This window comes from Ranitomeya imitator, chromosome 2, assembly GCF_032444005.1.
Source record: "Ranitomeya imitator isolate aRanImi1 chromosome 2, aRanImi1.pri, whole genome shotgun sequence".
In the NCBI taxonomy this organism is placed as follows: Eukaryota; Metazoa; Chordata; class Amphibia; order Anura; family Dendrobatidae; genus Ranitomeya; species Ranitomeya imitator.
The window spans coordinates 271,131,690-271,144,635 of record NC_091283.1 but is presented as its reverse complement, the minus strand read 5'-3'; the positions used below and the strand labels follow the sequence as shown (position 1 = coordinate 271,144,635).

Here is a 12,946-nt window from a genome sequence, read left to right as displayed (position 1 = left end):
AGAGGGAAATGGGGACCGCTAGGCGACCCGAGAGGGAAATGGGGACCGCTAGGCGACCCGAGAGGGAAATGGGGACCGCTAGGCGACCCGAGAGGGAAATGGGGACCGCTAGGCGACCCGAGAGGGAAATGGGGACCGCTAGGCGACCCGAGAGGGAAATGGGGACCGCTAGGCGACCCGAGAGGGAAATGGGGACCGCTAGGCGACCCGAGAGGGAAATGGGGACCGCTAGGCGACCCGAGAGGGAAATGGGGACCGCTAGGCGACCCGAGAGGGAAATGGGGACCGCTAGGCGACCCGAGAGGGAAATGGGGACCGCTAGGCGACCCGAGAGGGAAATGGGGACCGCTAGGCGACCCGAGAGGGAAATGGGGACCGCTAGGCGACCCGAGAGGGAAATGGGGACCGCTAGGCGACCCGAGAGGGAAATGGGGACCGCTAGGCGACCCGAGAGGGAAATGGGGACCGCTAGGCGACCCGAGAGGGAAATGGGGACCGCTAGGCGACCCGAGAGGGAAATGGGGACCGCTAGGCGACCCGAGAGGGAAATGGGGACCGCTAGGCGACCCGAGAGGGAAATGGGGACCGCTAGGCGACCCGAGAGGGAAATGGGGACCGCTAGGCGACCCGAGAGGGAAATGGGGACCGCTAGGCGACCCGAGAGGGAAATGGGGACCGCTAGGCGACCCGAGAGGGAAATGGGGACCGCTAGGCGACCCGAGAGGGAAATGGGGACCGCTAGGCGACCCGAGAGGGAAATGGGGACCGCTAGGCGACCCGAGAGGGAAATGGGGACCGCTAGGCGACCCGAGAGGGAAATGGGGACCGCTAGGCGACCCGAGAGGGAAATGGGGACCGCTAGGCGACCCGAGAGGGAAATGGGGACCGCTAGGCGACCCGAGAGGGAAATGGGGACCGCTAGGCGACCCGAGAGGGAAATGGGGACCGCTAGGCGACCCGAGAGGGAAATGGGGACCGCTAGGCGACCCGAGAGGGAAATGGGGACCGCTAGGCGACCCGAGAGGGAAATGGGGACCGCTAGGCGACCCGAGAGGGAAATGGGGACCGCTAGGCGACCCGAGAGGGAAATGGGGACCGCTAGGCGACCCGAGAGGGAAATGGGGACCGCTAGGCGACCCGAGAGGGAAATGGGGACCGCTAGGCGACCCGAGAGGGAAATGGGGACCGCTAGGCGACCCGAGAGGGAAATGGGGACCGCTAGGCGACCCGAGAGGGAAATGGGGACCGCTAGGCGACCCGAGAGGGAAATGGGGACCGCTAGGCGACCCGAGAGGGAAATGGGGACCGCTAGGCGACCCGAGAGGGAAATGGGGACCGCTAGGCGACCCGAGAGGGAAATGGGGACCGCTAGGCGACCCGAGAGGGAAATGGGGACCGCTAGGCGACCCGAGAGGGAAATGGGGACCGCTAGGCGACCCGAGAGGGAAATGGGGACCGCTAGGCGACCCGAGAGGGAAATGGGGACCGCTAGGCGACCCGAGAGGGAAATGGGGACCGCTAGGCGACCCGAGAGGGAAATGGGGACCGCTAGGCGACCCGAGAGGGAAATGGGGACCGCTAGGCGACCCGAGAGGGAAATGGGGACCGCTAGGCGACCCGAGAGGGAAATGGGGACCGCTAGGCGACCCGAGAGGGAAATGGGGACCGCTAGGCGACCCGAGAGGGAAATGGGGACCGCTAGGCGACCCGAGAGGGAAATGGGGACCGCTAGGCGACCCGAGAGGGAAATGGGGACCGCTAGGCGACCCGAGAGGGAAATGGGGACCGCTACCGCTAGGCGACCCGAGAGGGAAATGGGGGACCGCTAGGCGGACCCGAGAGGGAAATGGGGACCGCTAGGCGACCCGAGAGGGAAATGGGGACCGCTAGGCGACCCGAGAGGGAAATGGGGACCGCTAGGCGACCCGAGAGGGAAATGGGGACCGCTAGGCGACCCGAGAGGGAAATGGGGACCGCTAGGCGACCCGAGAGGGAAATGGGGACCGCTAGGCGACCCGAGAGGGAAATGGGGACCGCTAGGCGACCCGAGAGGGAAATGGGGACCGCTAGGCGACCCGAGAGGGAAATGGGGACCGCTAGGCGACCCGAGAGGGAAATGGGGACCGCTAGGCGACCCGAGAGGGAAATGGGGACGCTAGGCGACCGAGGAATGGGACCGCTAGGCGACCCGAGAGGGAAATGGGGACCGCTAGGCGACCCGAGAGGGAAATGGGGACCGCTAGGCGACCCGAGAGGGAAATGGGGACCGCTAGGCGACCCGAGAGGGAAATGGGGACCGCTAGGCGACCCGAGAGGGAAATGGGGACCGCTAGGCGACCCGAGAGGGAAATGGGGACCGCTAGGCGACCCGAGAGGGAAATGGGGACCGCTAGGCGACCCGAGAGGGAAATGGGGACCGCTAGGCGACCCGAGAGGGAAATGGGGACCGCTAGGCGACCCGAGAGGGAAATGGGGACCGCTAGGCGACCCGAGAGGGAAATGGGGACCGCTAGGCGACCCGAGAGGGAAATGGGGACCGCTAGGCGACCCGAGAGGAAATGGGGACCGCTAGGCGACCCGAGAGGGAAATGGGGACCTCTAGGCGACCCGAGAGGGAAATGGGGACCGCTAGGCGACCCGAGAGGGAAATGGGGACCTCTAGGCGACCCGAGAGGGAAATGGGGACCTCTAGGCGACCCGAGAGGGAAATGGGGACCTCTAGGCGACCCGAGAGGGAAATGGGGACCTCTAGGCGACCCGAGAGGGAAATGGGGACCTCTAGGCGACCCGAGAGGGAAATGGGGACCTCTAGGCGACCCGAGAGGGAAATGGGGACCTCTAGGCGACCCGAGAGGGAAATGGGGACCTCTAGGCGACCCGAGAGGGAAATGGGGACCTCTAGGCGACCCGAGAGGGAAATGGGGACCTCTAGGCGACCCGAGAGGGAAATGGGGACCTCTAGGCGACCCGAGAGGGAAATGGGGACCTCTAGGCGACCCGAGAGGGAAATGGGGACCTCTAGGCGACCCGAGAGGGAAATGGGGACCTCTAGGCGACCCGAGAGGGAAATGGGGACCTCTAGGCGACCCGAGAGGGAAATGGGGACCTCTAGGCGACCCGAGAGGGAAATGGGGACCTCTAGGCGACCCGAGAGGGAAATGGGGACCTCTAGGCGACCCGAGAGGGAAATGGGGACCTCTAGGCGACCCGAGAGGGAAATGGGGACCTCTAGGCGACCCGAGAGGGAAATGGGGACCTCTAGGCGACCCGAGAGGGAAATGGGGACCTCTAGGCGACCCGAGAGGGAAATGGGGACCTCTAGGCGACCCGAGAGGGAAATGGGGACCTCTAGGCGACCCGAGAGGGAAATGGGGACCTCTAGGCGACCCGAGAGGGAAATGGGGACCTCTAGGCGACCCGAGAGGGAAATGGGGACCTCTAGGCGACCCGAGAGGGAAATGGGGACCTCTAGGCGACCCGAGAGGGAAATGGGGACCTCTAGGCGACCCGAGAGGGAAATGGGGACCTCTAGGCGACCCGAGAGGGAAATGGGGACCTCTAGGCGACCCGAGAGGGAAATGGGGACCTCTAGGCGACCCGAGAGGGAAATGGGGACCTCTAGGCGACCCGAGAGGGAAATGGGGACCTCTAGGCGACCCGAGAGGGAAATGGGGACCTCTAGGCGACCCGAGAGGGAAATGGGGACCTCTAGGCGACCCGAGAGGGAAATGGGGACCTCTAGGCGACCCGAGAGGGAAATGGGGACCTCTAGGCGACCCGAGAGGGAAATGGGGACCTCTAGGCGACCCGAGAGGGAAATGGGGACCTCTAGGCGACCCGAGAGGGAAATGGGGACCTCTAGGCGACCCGAGAGGGAAATGGGGACCTCTAGGCGACCCGAGAGGGAAATGGGGACCTCTAGGCGACCCGAGAGGGAAATGGGGACCTCTAGGCGACCCGAGAGGGAAATGGGGACCTCTAGGCGACCCGAGAGGGAAATGGGGACCTCTAGGCGACCCGAGAGGGAAATGGGGACCTCTAGGCGACCCGAGAGGGAAATGGGGACCTCTAGGCGACCCGAGAGGGAAATGGGGACCTCTAGGCGACCCGAGAGGGAAATGGGGACCTCTAGGCGACCCGAGAGGGAAATGGGGACCTCTAGGCGACCCGAGAGGGAAATGGGGACCTCTAGGCGACCGAGAGGGAAATGGGGACCTCTAGGCGACCCGAGAGGGAAATGGGGACCTCTAGGCGACCCGAGAGGGAAATGGGGACCTCTAGGCGACCCGAGAGGGAAATGGGGACCTCTAGGCGACCCGAGAGGGAAATGGGGACCTCTAGGCGACCCGAGAGGGAAATGGGGACCTCTAGGCGACCCGAGAGGGAAATGGGGACCTCTAGGCGACCCGAGAGGGAAATGGGGACCTCTAGGCGACCAGAGAGGGAAATGGGGACCTCTAGGACCACCAGAGAGGGAAATGGGGACCTCTAGACCACCAGAGAGGGAAATGGGGACCTCTAGACCACCAGAGAGGGAAATGGGGACCTCTAGACCACCAGAGAGGGAAATGGGGACCTCTAGACCACCAGAGAGGGAAATGGGGACCTCTAGACCACCAGAGAGGGAAATGGGGACCTCTAGACCACCAGAGAGGGAAATGGGGACCTCTAGACCACCAGAGAGGGAAATGGGGACCTCTAGACCACCAGAGAGGGAAATGGGGACCTCTAGACCACCAGAGAGGGAAATGGGGACCTCTAGACCACCAGAGAGGGAAATGGGGACCTCTAGACCACCAGAGAGGGAAATGGGGACCTCTAGACCACCAGAGAGGGAAATGGGGACCTCTAGACCACCAGAGAGGGAAATGGGGACCTCTAGACCACCAGAGAGGGAAATGGGGACCTCTAGACCACCAGAGAGGGAAATGGGGACCTCTAGACCACCAGAGAGGGAAATGGGGACCTCTAGACCACCAGAGAGGGAAATGGGGACCTCTAGACCACCAGAGAGGGAAATGGGGACCTCTAGACCACCAGAGAGGGAAATGGGGACCTCTAGACCACCAGAGAGGGAAATGGGGACCTCTAGACCACCAGAGAGGGAAATGGGGACCTCTAGACCACCAGAGAGGGAAATGGGGACCTCTAGACCACCAGAGAGGGAAATGGGGACCTCTAGACCACCAGAGAGGGAAATGGGGACCTCTAGACCACCAGAGAGGGAAATGGGGACCTCTAGACCACCAGAGAGGGAAATGGGGACCTCTAGACCACCAGAGAGGGAAATGGGGACCTCTAGACCACCAGAGAGGGAAATGGGGACCTCTAGACCACCAGAGAGGGAAATGGGGACCTCTAGACCACCAGAGAGGGAAATGGGGACCTCTAGACCACCAGAGAGGGAAATGGGGACCTCTAGACCACCAGAGAGGGAAATGGGGACCTCTAGACCACCAGAGAGGGAAATGGGGACCTCTAGACCACCAGAGAGGGAAATGGGGACCTCTAGACCACCAGAGAGGGAAATGGGGACCTCTAGACCACCAGAGAGGGAAATGGGGACCTCTAGACCACCAGAGAGGGAAATGGGGACCTCTAGACCACCAGAGAGGGAAATGGGGACCTCTAGACCACCAGAGAGGGAAATGGGGACCTCTAGACCACCAGAGAGGGAAATGGGGACCTCTAGACCACCAGAGAGGGAAATGGGGACCTCTAGACCACCAGAGAGGGAAATGGGGACCTCTAGACCACCAGAGAGGGAAATGGGGACCTCTAGACCACCAGAGAGGGAAATGGGGACCTCTAGACCACCAGAGAGGGAAATGGGGACCTCTAGACCACCAGAGAGGGAAATGGGGACCTCTAGACCACCAGAGAGGGAAATGGGGACCTCTAGACCACCAGAGAGGGAAATGGGGACCTCTAGACCACCAGAGAGGGAAATGGGGACCTCTAGACCACCAGAGAGGGAAATGGGGACCTCTAGACCACCAGAGAGGGAAATGGGGACCTCTAGACCACCAGAGAGGGAAATGGGGACCTCTAGACCACCAGAGAGGGAAATGGGGACCTCTAGACCACCAGAGAGGGAAATGGGGACCTCTAGACCACCAGAGAGGGAAATGGGGACCTCTAGACCACCAGAGAGGGAAATGGGGACCTCTAGACCACCAGAGAGGGAAATGGGGACCTCTAGACCACCAGAGAGGGAAATGGGGACCTCTAGACCACCAGAGAGGGAAATGGGGACCTCTAGACCACCAGAGAGGGAAATGGGGACCTCTAGACCACCAGAGAGGGAAATGGGGACCTCTAGACCACCAGAGAGGGAAATGGGGACCTCTAGACCACCAGAGAGGGAAATGGGGACCTCTAGACCACCAGAGAGGGAAATGGGGACCTCTAGACCACCAGAGAGGGAAATGGGGACCTCTAGACCACCAGAGAGGGAAATGGGGACCTCTAGACCACCAGAGAGGGAAATGGGGACCTCTAGACCACCAGAGAGGGAAATGGGGACCTCTAGACCACCAGAGAGGGAAATGGGGACCTCTAGACCACCAGAGAGGGAAATGGGGACCTCTAGACCACCAGAGAGGGAAATGGGGACCTCTAGACCACCAGAGAGGGAAATGGGGACCTCTAGACCACCAGAGAGGGAAATGGGGACCTCTAGACCACCAGAGAGGGAAATGGGGACCTCTAGACCACCAGAGAGGGAAATGGGGACCTCTAGACCACCAGAGAGGGAAATGGGGACCTCTAGACCACCAGAGAGGGAAATGGGGACCTCTAGACCACCAGAGAGGGAAATGGGGACCTCTAGACCACCAGAGAGGGAAATGGGGACCTCTAGACCACCAGAGAGGGAAATGGGGACCTCTAGACCACCAGAGAGGGAAATGGGGACCTCTAGACCACCAGAGAGGGAAATGGGGACCTCTAGACCACCAGAGAGGGAAATGGGGACCTCTAGACCACCAGAGAGGGAAATGGGGACCTCTAGACCACCAGAGAGGGAAATGGGGACCTCTAGACCACCAGAGAGGGAAATGGGGACCTCTAGACCACCAGAGAGGGAAATGGGGACCTCTAGACCACCAGAGAGGGAAATGGGGACCTCTAGACCACCAGAGAGGGAAATGGGGACCTCTAGACCACCAGAGAGGGAAATGGGGACCTCTAGACCACCAGAGAGGGAAATGGGGACCTCTAGACCACCAGAGAGGGAAATGGGGACCTCTAGACCACCAGAGAGGGAAATGGGGACCTCTAGACCACCAGAGAGGGAAATGGGGACCTCTAGACCACCAGAGAGGGAAATGGGGACCTCTAGACCACCAGAGAGGGAAATGGGGACCTCTAGACCACCAGAGAGGGAAATGGGGACCTCTAGACCACCAGAGAGGGAAATGGGGACCTCTAGACCACCAGAGAGGGAAATGGGGACCTCTAGACCACCAGAGAGGGAAATGGGGACCTCTAGACCACCAGAGAGGGAAATGGGGACCTCTAGACCACCAGAGAGGGAAATGGGGACCTCTAGACCACCAGAGAGGGAAATGGGGACCTCTAGACCACCAGAGAGGGAAATGGGGACCTCTAGACCACCAGAGAGGGAAATGGGGACCTCTAGACCACCAGAGAGGGAAATGGGGACCTCTAGACCACCAGAGAGGGAAATGGGGACCTCTAGACCACCAGAGAGGGAAATGGGGACCTCTAGACCACCAGAGAGGGAAATGGGGACCTCTAGACCACCAGAGAGGGAAATGGGGACCTCTAGACCACCAGAGAGGGAAATGGGGACCTCTAGACCGAGGCGCCGCTCGCTTACCTTAACAGCCATAATTTGTCCACTAGGGTTATGAATCATTTTGTTCACGGAGCCGTATGCCCCCCTCCCGATCTCGCCCAGGTCCTTCAGGTCCTCGGCTGTGAAGTCCCAATGCTGCTCCGGCGAAAGCTTCAATTTTCCTGAAGATTCGATGCTGTGTGTTCGTAATCGCTCTCTGTGCAGAAAAGAAAAAAAAAAAAAAAATCCGAAAATTGAGACACTTAACCCCTTTACCCCCAAGGGTGGTTTGCACGTTAATGACCGGGCCAATTTTTACAATTCTGACCACTGTCCCTTTATGAGGTTATAACTCTGGAACGCTTCAATGGATCCTGGTGATTCTGACATTGTTTTCTCGTGACATATTGTACTTCATGACAATGGTAAAAATTATTTGATATAACCTGCGTTTATTTGTGAAAAAAACGGAAATTTGGCGAAAATTATGAAAATTTCGCAATTTTCCAACTTTGAATTTTTATGCAATTAAATCACAGAGATATGTCACACAAAATACTTAATAAGTAACATTTCCCACATGTCTACTTTACATCAGCACAATTTTGGAACCAAAATTTTTTTTTGTTAGGGAGTTATAAGGGTTAAAAGTTGACCAGCAATTTCTCATTTCTACAACACCATTTTATTTTAGGGACCACATCTCATTTGAAGTCATTTTGAGGGGTCTATATGATAGAAAATACCCAAGTGTGACACCATTCTAAAAACTACACCCCTCAAGGTGCTCAAAACCACATTCAAGAAGTTTATTAACCCTTCTGGTGCTTCACAGGAATTTTTTGAATGTTTAAATAAAAATGAACATTTAACTTTTTTTCACAAAAAATGTAATTCAGCTCCAATTTGTTTTATTTTACCAAGGGTAACAGGAGAAAATGGACCCCAAACATTGTTGTACAATTTGTCCTGAGTATGCCAATACCCCACATGTGGGGGTAAACCACTGTTTGGGCGCATGGCAGAGCTCGGAAGCGAAGGAGTGCCATTTGACTTTTCAATGCAAAATTGACTGGAATTGAGATGGGACGCCATGTTTCGTTTGGAGAGCCCCTGATGTGGCTAAACATTGAAACCCCCCACAAGTGACACCATTTTGGAAAGTAGACCCCCTAAGGAACTTATCTAGAGGTGTGGTGAGCACTTTGACCCAACAAGTGCTTCACAGAAGTTTATAATGTAGAACCGTAAAAATAAAAAATCATATTTTTTCACAAAAATTATCTTTTTGCCCCCAATTTTTTATTTTCCCAAGGGTAAGAGAAGAAATTGGACCCCAAAAGTTGTTGTACAATTTGTCCTGAGTACGCTGATAGCCCATATGTGGGGGTAAACCACTGTTTGGGCGGATGGGAGAGCTCGGAAGGGAAGGAGCGCCGTTTGACTTTTCAATGCAAAATTGACAGGAATTGAGATGGGACGTCATGTTGCGTTTGAAGAGCCACTGATGTGCCTAAACATTGAAACCCCCCACAAGTGACACCATTTTGGAAAGTAGACCCCCTAAGGAACTTATCTAGAGGTGTGGTGAGCACTTTGACCCACCAAGTGCTTCACAGAAGTTTATAATGCAGAGCCGTAAAAATAAAACAAAATTTTTTTCCCACAAAAATTATTTTTTTAGCCCCCAGTTTTGTATTTTCCTGAGGGTAACAGGAGAAATTGGACCCCAAAATTTGTTGCCCAATTTGTCCTGAGTGCGATGATACACCATATGTGGGGGGAACCACTGTTTGGGCACATGGGAGGGCTCAGAAGGGAAGGAGCTCCATTTGGAATGAGGACTTAGATGGAATGGTCTGCAGGTGTCACATTGCATTTGCAGAGCCCCTAATGTACCTAAACAGTAGAAACCTCCCACAAGTGACACCATTTTGGAAACTAGACCCCCTAAGGAACTCATCTAGATGTGTTGTGATAGCTTTGAACCCCCAAGTGTTTCACTACAGTTTGTAACGCAGAGCCGTGAAAATTAAAAAAAAAAATCTTTCCCCCCAAAATTATTTTTTAGCCCCCAGTTTTGTATTTTCCCGAGGGTAAGAGGAGAAATTCGACCCCAAAAGTTGTTGTCCAATTTGTCCTGAGTACGCTGATACCCCGTATGTTGGGGGAAACCAACGTTTGAGCGCATGGCAGAGCTCGGAAGGGAAGGAGCGCCATTTGGAATGCAGACTTAGATGGAATGGTCTGCAGACGTCACATTGCGTTTGCAGAACCCCTAATGTACCTAAACAGTAGAAACCCCCCACAAGTGACCCCATATTGGAAACTAGACCCCCCAGGGAACTAATCTAGATGTGTTGTGAGAACTTTGAACCCCCAAGTGTTTCACTACAGTTTATAACGCAGAGCCGTGAAAATAAAAAATCTTTTTTTTTCCCACAAAAAATATGTTTTAGCCCCGAGTTTTGTATTTTCCCAAGGGTAGCAGGAGAAATTGGACCCCAAAAGTTGTTGTCCTATTTGTCCTGAGTACGCTGATACCCCATATGTTGGGGTAAACCCCTGTTTGGGCACACGGGAGAGCTCGGAAGGGAAGAAGCACTGTTTTACTTTTTCAACGCAGAATTGGCTGGAATTGAGATCGGACGCCATGTCGCGTTTGGAGAGCCCCTGATGTGCCTAAACAGTGGAAACCCCCCAATTATAACTGAAACCCTAATCCAAACACATCCCTAACCCTAATCCCAACAGTAACCCTAACCACACCTCTAACCCTGACACACCCCTAACCCTAATCCCAACCCTATTCCCAACCGTAAATGTAATCTAAACCCTAACTGTAACTTTAGCCCCAACCCAAACTGTAGCCCTAGCCCTAACCCTAGCCCTAACCCTAGCCCTAACCCTAACCCTAACCCTAGCCCTAACCCTAGCCCTAACCCTAACCCTAGCCCTAACCCTAACCCTAGCCCTAGCCCTAACCCTAGCCCTAACCCTAGCCCTAACCCTAGCCCTAACCCTAGCCCTAACCCTAGCCCTAACTCTAACCCTAGCCCTAATGGGAAAATGGAAATAAATACATTTTTTTAATTTTTCCCTAACTAAGGGGGTGATGAAGGGGGGTTTGATTTACTTTTATAGCGGGTTTTTTAGCGGATTTTTATGATTGGCAGCCGTCACACACTGAAAGACGCTTTTTATTGCAAAAAATATTTTTTGCGTTACCACATTTTGAGAGCTATAATTTTTCTATATTCTGGTCCACAGAGTCATGTGAGGTCTTGGTTTTTGCGGGACGAGTTGATGTTTTTATTGGTAACATTTTCGGGCACGTGACATTTTTTGATCGCTTTTTATTCCGATTTTTGTGAGGCAGAATGACCAAAAACCAGCTATTCATGAATTTCTTTTGGGGGAGGCGTTTATACCGTTCCGCGTTTGGTAAAATTGATGAAGCAGTTTTATTCTTCGGGTCAGTACGATTACAGCGACACCTCATTTATATAATTTTTTTATGTTTTGGCGCTTTTATACGATAAAAACTATTTTATAGAAAAAATAATTATTTTTGCATCGCTTTATTCTCAGGACTATAACTTTTTTATTTTTTTGCTGATGATGCTGTATGGCGGCTCGTTTTTTGCGGGACAAGATGACGTTTTCAGCGGTACCATGGTTAGTTATATCTGTCTTTTTGATCGCGTGTTATTCCACTTTTTGTTCGGCGGTATGATAATAAAGCGTTGTTTTTTGCCTCGTTTTTTTTTTTTTTTTCTTACGGTGTTTACTGAAGGGGTTAACTAGTGGGCCAGTTTTATAGGTCGGGCCGTTACGGACGCAGCGATACTAAATATGTGTACTTTTATTGTTTTTTTTTTTTTATTAAAAAAGAAATGTATTTATGGGAATAATTTTTTTTTTTTTTTTCATTATTTTGGAATATTTTTTTTTATTTTTTTTTACACATTTGAAATTTTTTTTTTTTACTTTTTTACTTTGTCCCAGGGGGGGACATCACAGATCAGTGATCTGACAGTTTGCACAACACTCTGTCAGATCACTGATCTGACATGCAGCGCTGCAGCCTTCACAGTGCCTGCTCTGAGCAGGCTCTGTGAAGCCACCTCCCTCCCTGCAGGACCCGGATCCGCGGCCATCTTGGATCCGGGGCTGGAGGGAGCAGGGAGGGAGGTGAGACCCTCGCAGCAACGCGATCACATCGCGTTGCTGCGGGGGGCTCAGGGAAGCCCGCAGGGAGCCCCCTCCCTGCGCGGTGCTTCCCTGTACCGCCGGCACATCGCGATCATCTTTGATCGCGGTGTGCCGGGGGTTAATGTGCCGGGGGCGGTCCGTGACCGCTCCTGGCACATAGTGCCGGATGTCAGCTGCGATAAACAGCTGACACCCGGCCGCGATCGGCGGCGCTCCCCCCGTGAGCGCTGCCGATCGCATATGACGTACTATTGCGTCCTTGGGAAGTAAAGCCCACCCCACATGGACGCAATAGTACGTCTAATGGCAGAAAGGGGTTAAGGTACCTTCACACTAAACGATATCGCTAGCAATCCGTGACGTTGCAGCGTCCTCGCTAGCGATATCGTTTAGTTTGACACACAGCAGCGATCAGAATCCTGCTGTGATGTCGTTGGTCGGGGCTAGAGGGCCAGACCTTTCTTTGGTCGCTGGCTCTCCCGCTGATATCGCTGAATCGGCGTGTGTGACACCGATTCAGCGATGTCTTCGCTGGTAACCAGGGTAAACATCGGGTAACTAAGCGCAGGTTATAAGGTTATACACATGGGAAGAAGGAATCAATATCACCATTACACACTGAATGGGAAACCACTGGGTAAATCTGACAGGGAGAAGGACTTGGGGATCCTAGTTAATGATAAACTTACCTGGAGCAGCCAGTGCCAGGCAGCAGCTGCCAAGGCAAACAGGATCATGGGGTGCATTAAAAGAGGTCTGGATACACATGATGAGAGCATTATACTGCCTCTGTACAAATCCCTAGTTAGACCGCACATGGAATACTGTGTCCAGTTTTGGGCACCGGTGCTCAGGAAGGATATAATGGAACTAGAGAGAGTACAAAGGAGGGCAACAAAATTAATAAAGGGGATGGGAGAACTACAATAC

General features: G+C 54.5%; 1 protein-coding gene across 2 annotated transcripts in view; it reads right to left on the bottom strand.

Annotated features, from left to right (window-relative positions):
- MAP2K4 (mitogen-activated protein kinase kinase 4) overlaps nucleotides 1-12,946 on the bottom strand; it is a 38,472-nt gene that overhangs the window by 16,743 nt on the left and 8,783 nt on the right. For both annotated transcript variants that reach the window (XM_069749215.1, XM_069749216.1), the window contains one exon: nucleotides 7,844-8,018. In XM_069749215.1, coding sequence (XP_069605316.1) covers nucleotides 7,844-8,018 — 175 coding nt within the window. The remainder of the gene's footprint in view (nucleotides 1-7,843; nucleotides 8,019-12,946) is intronic.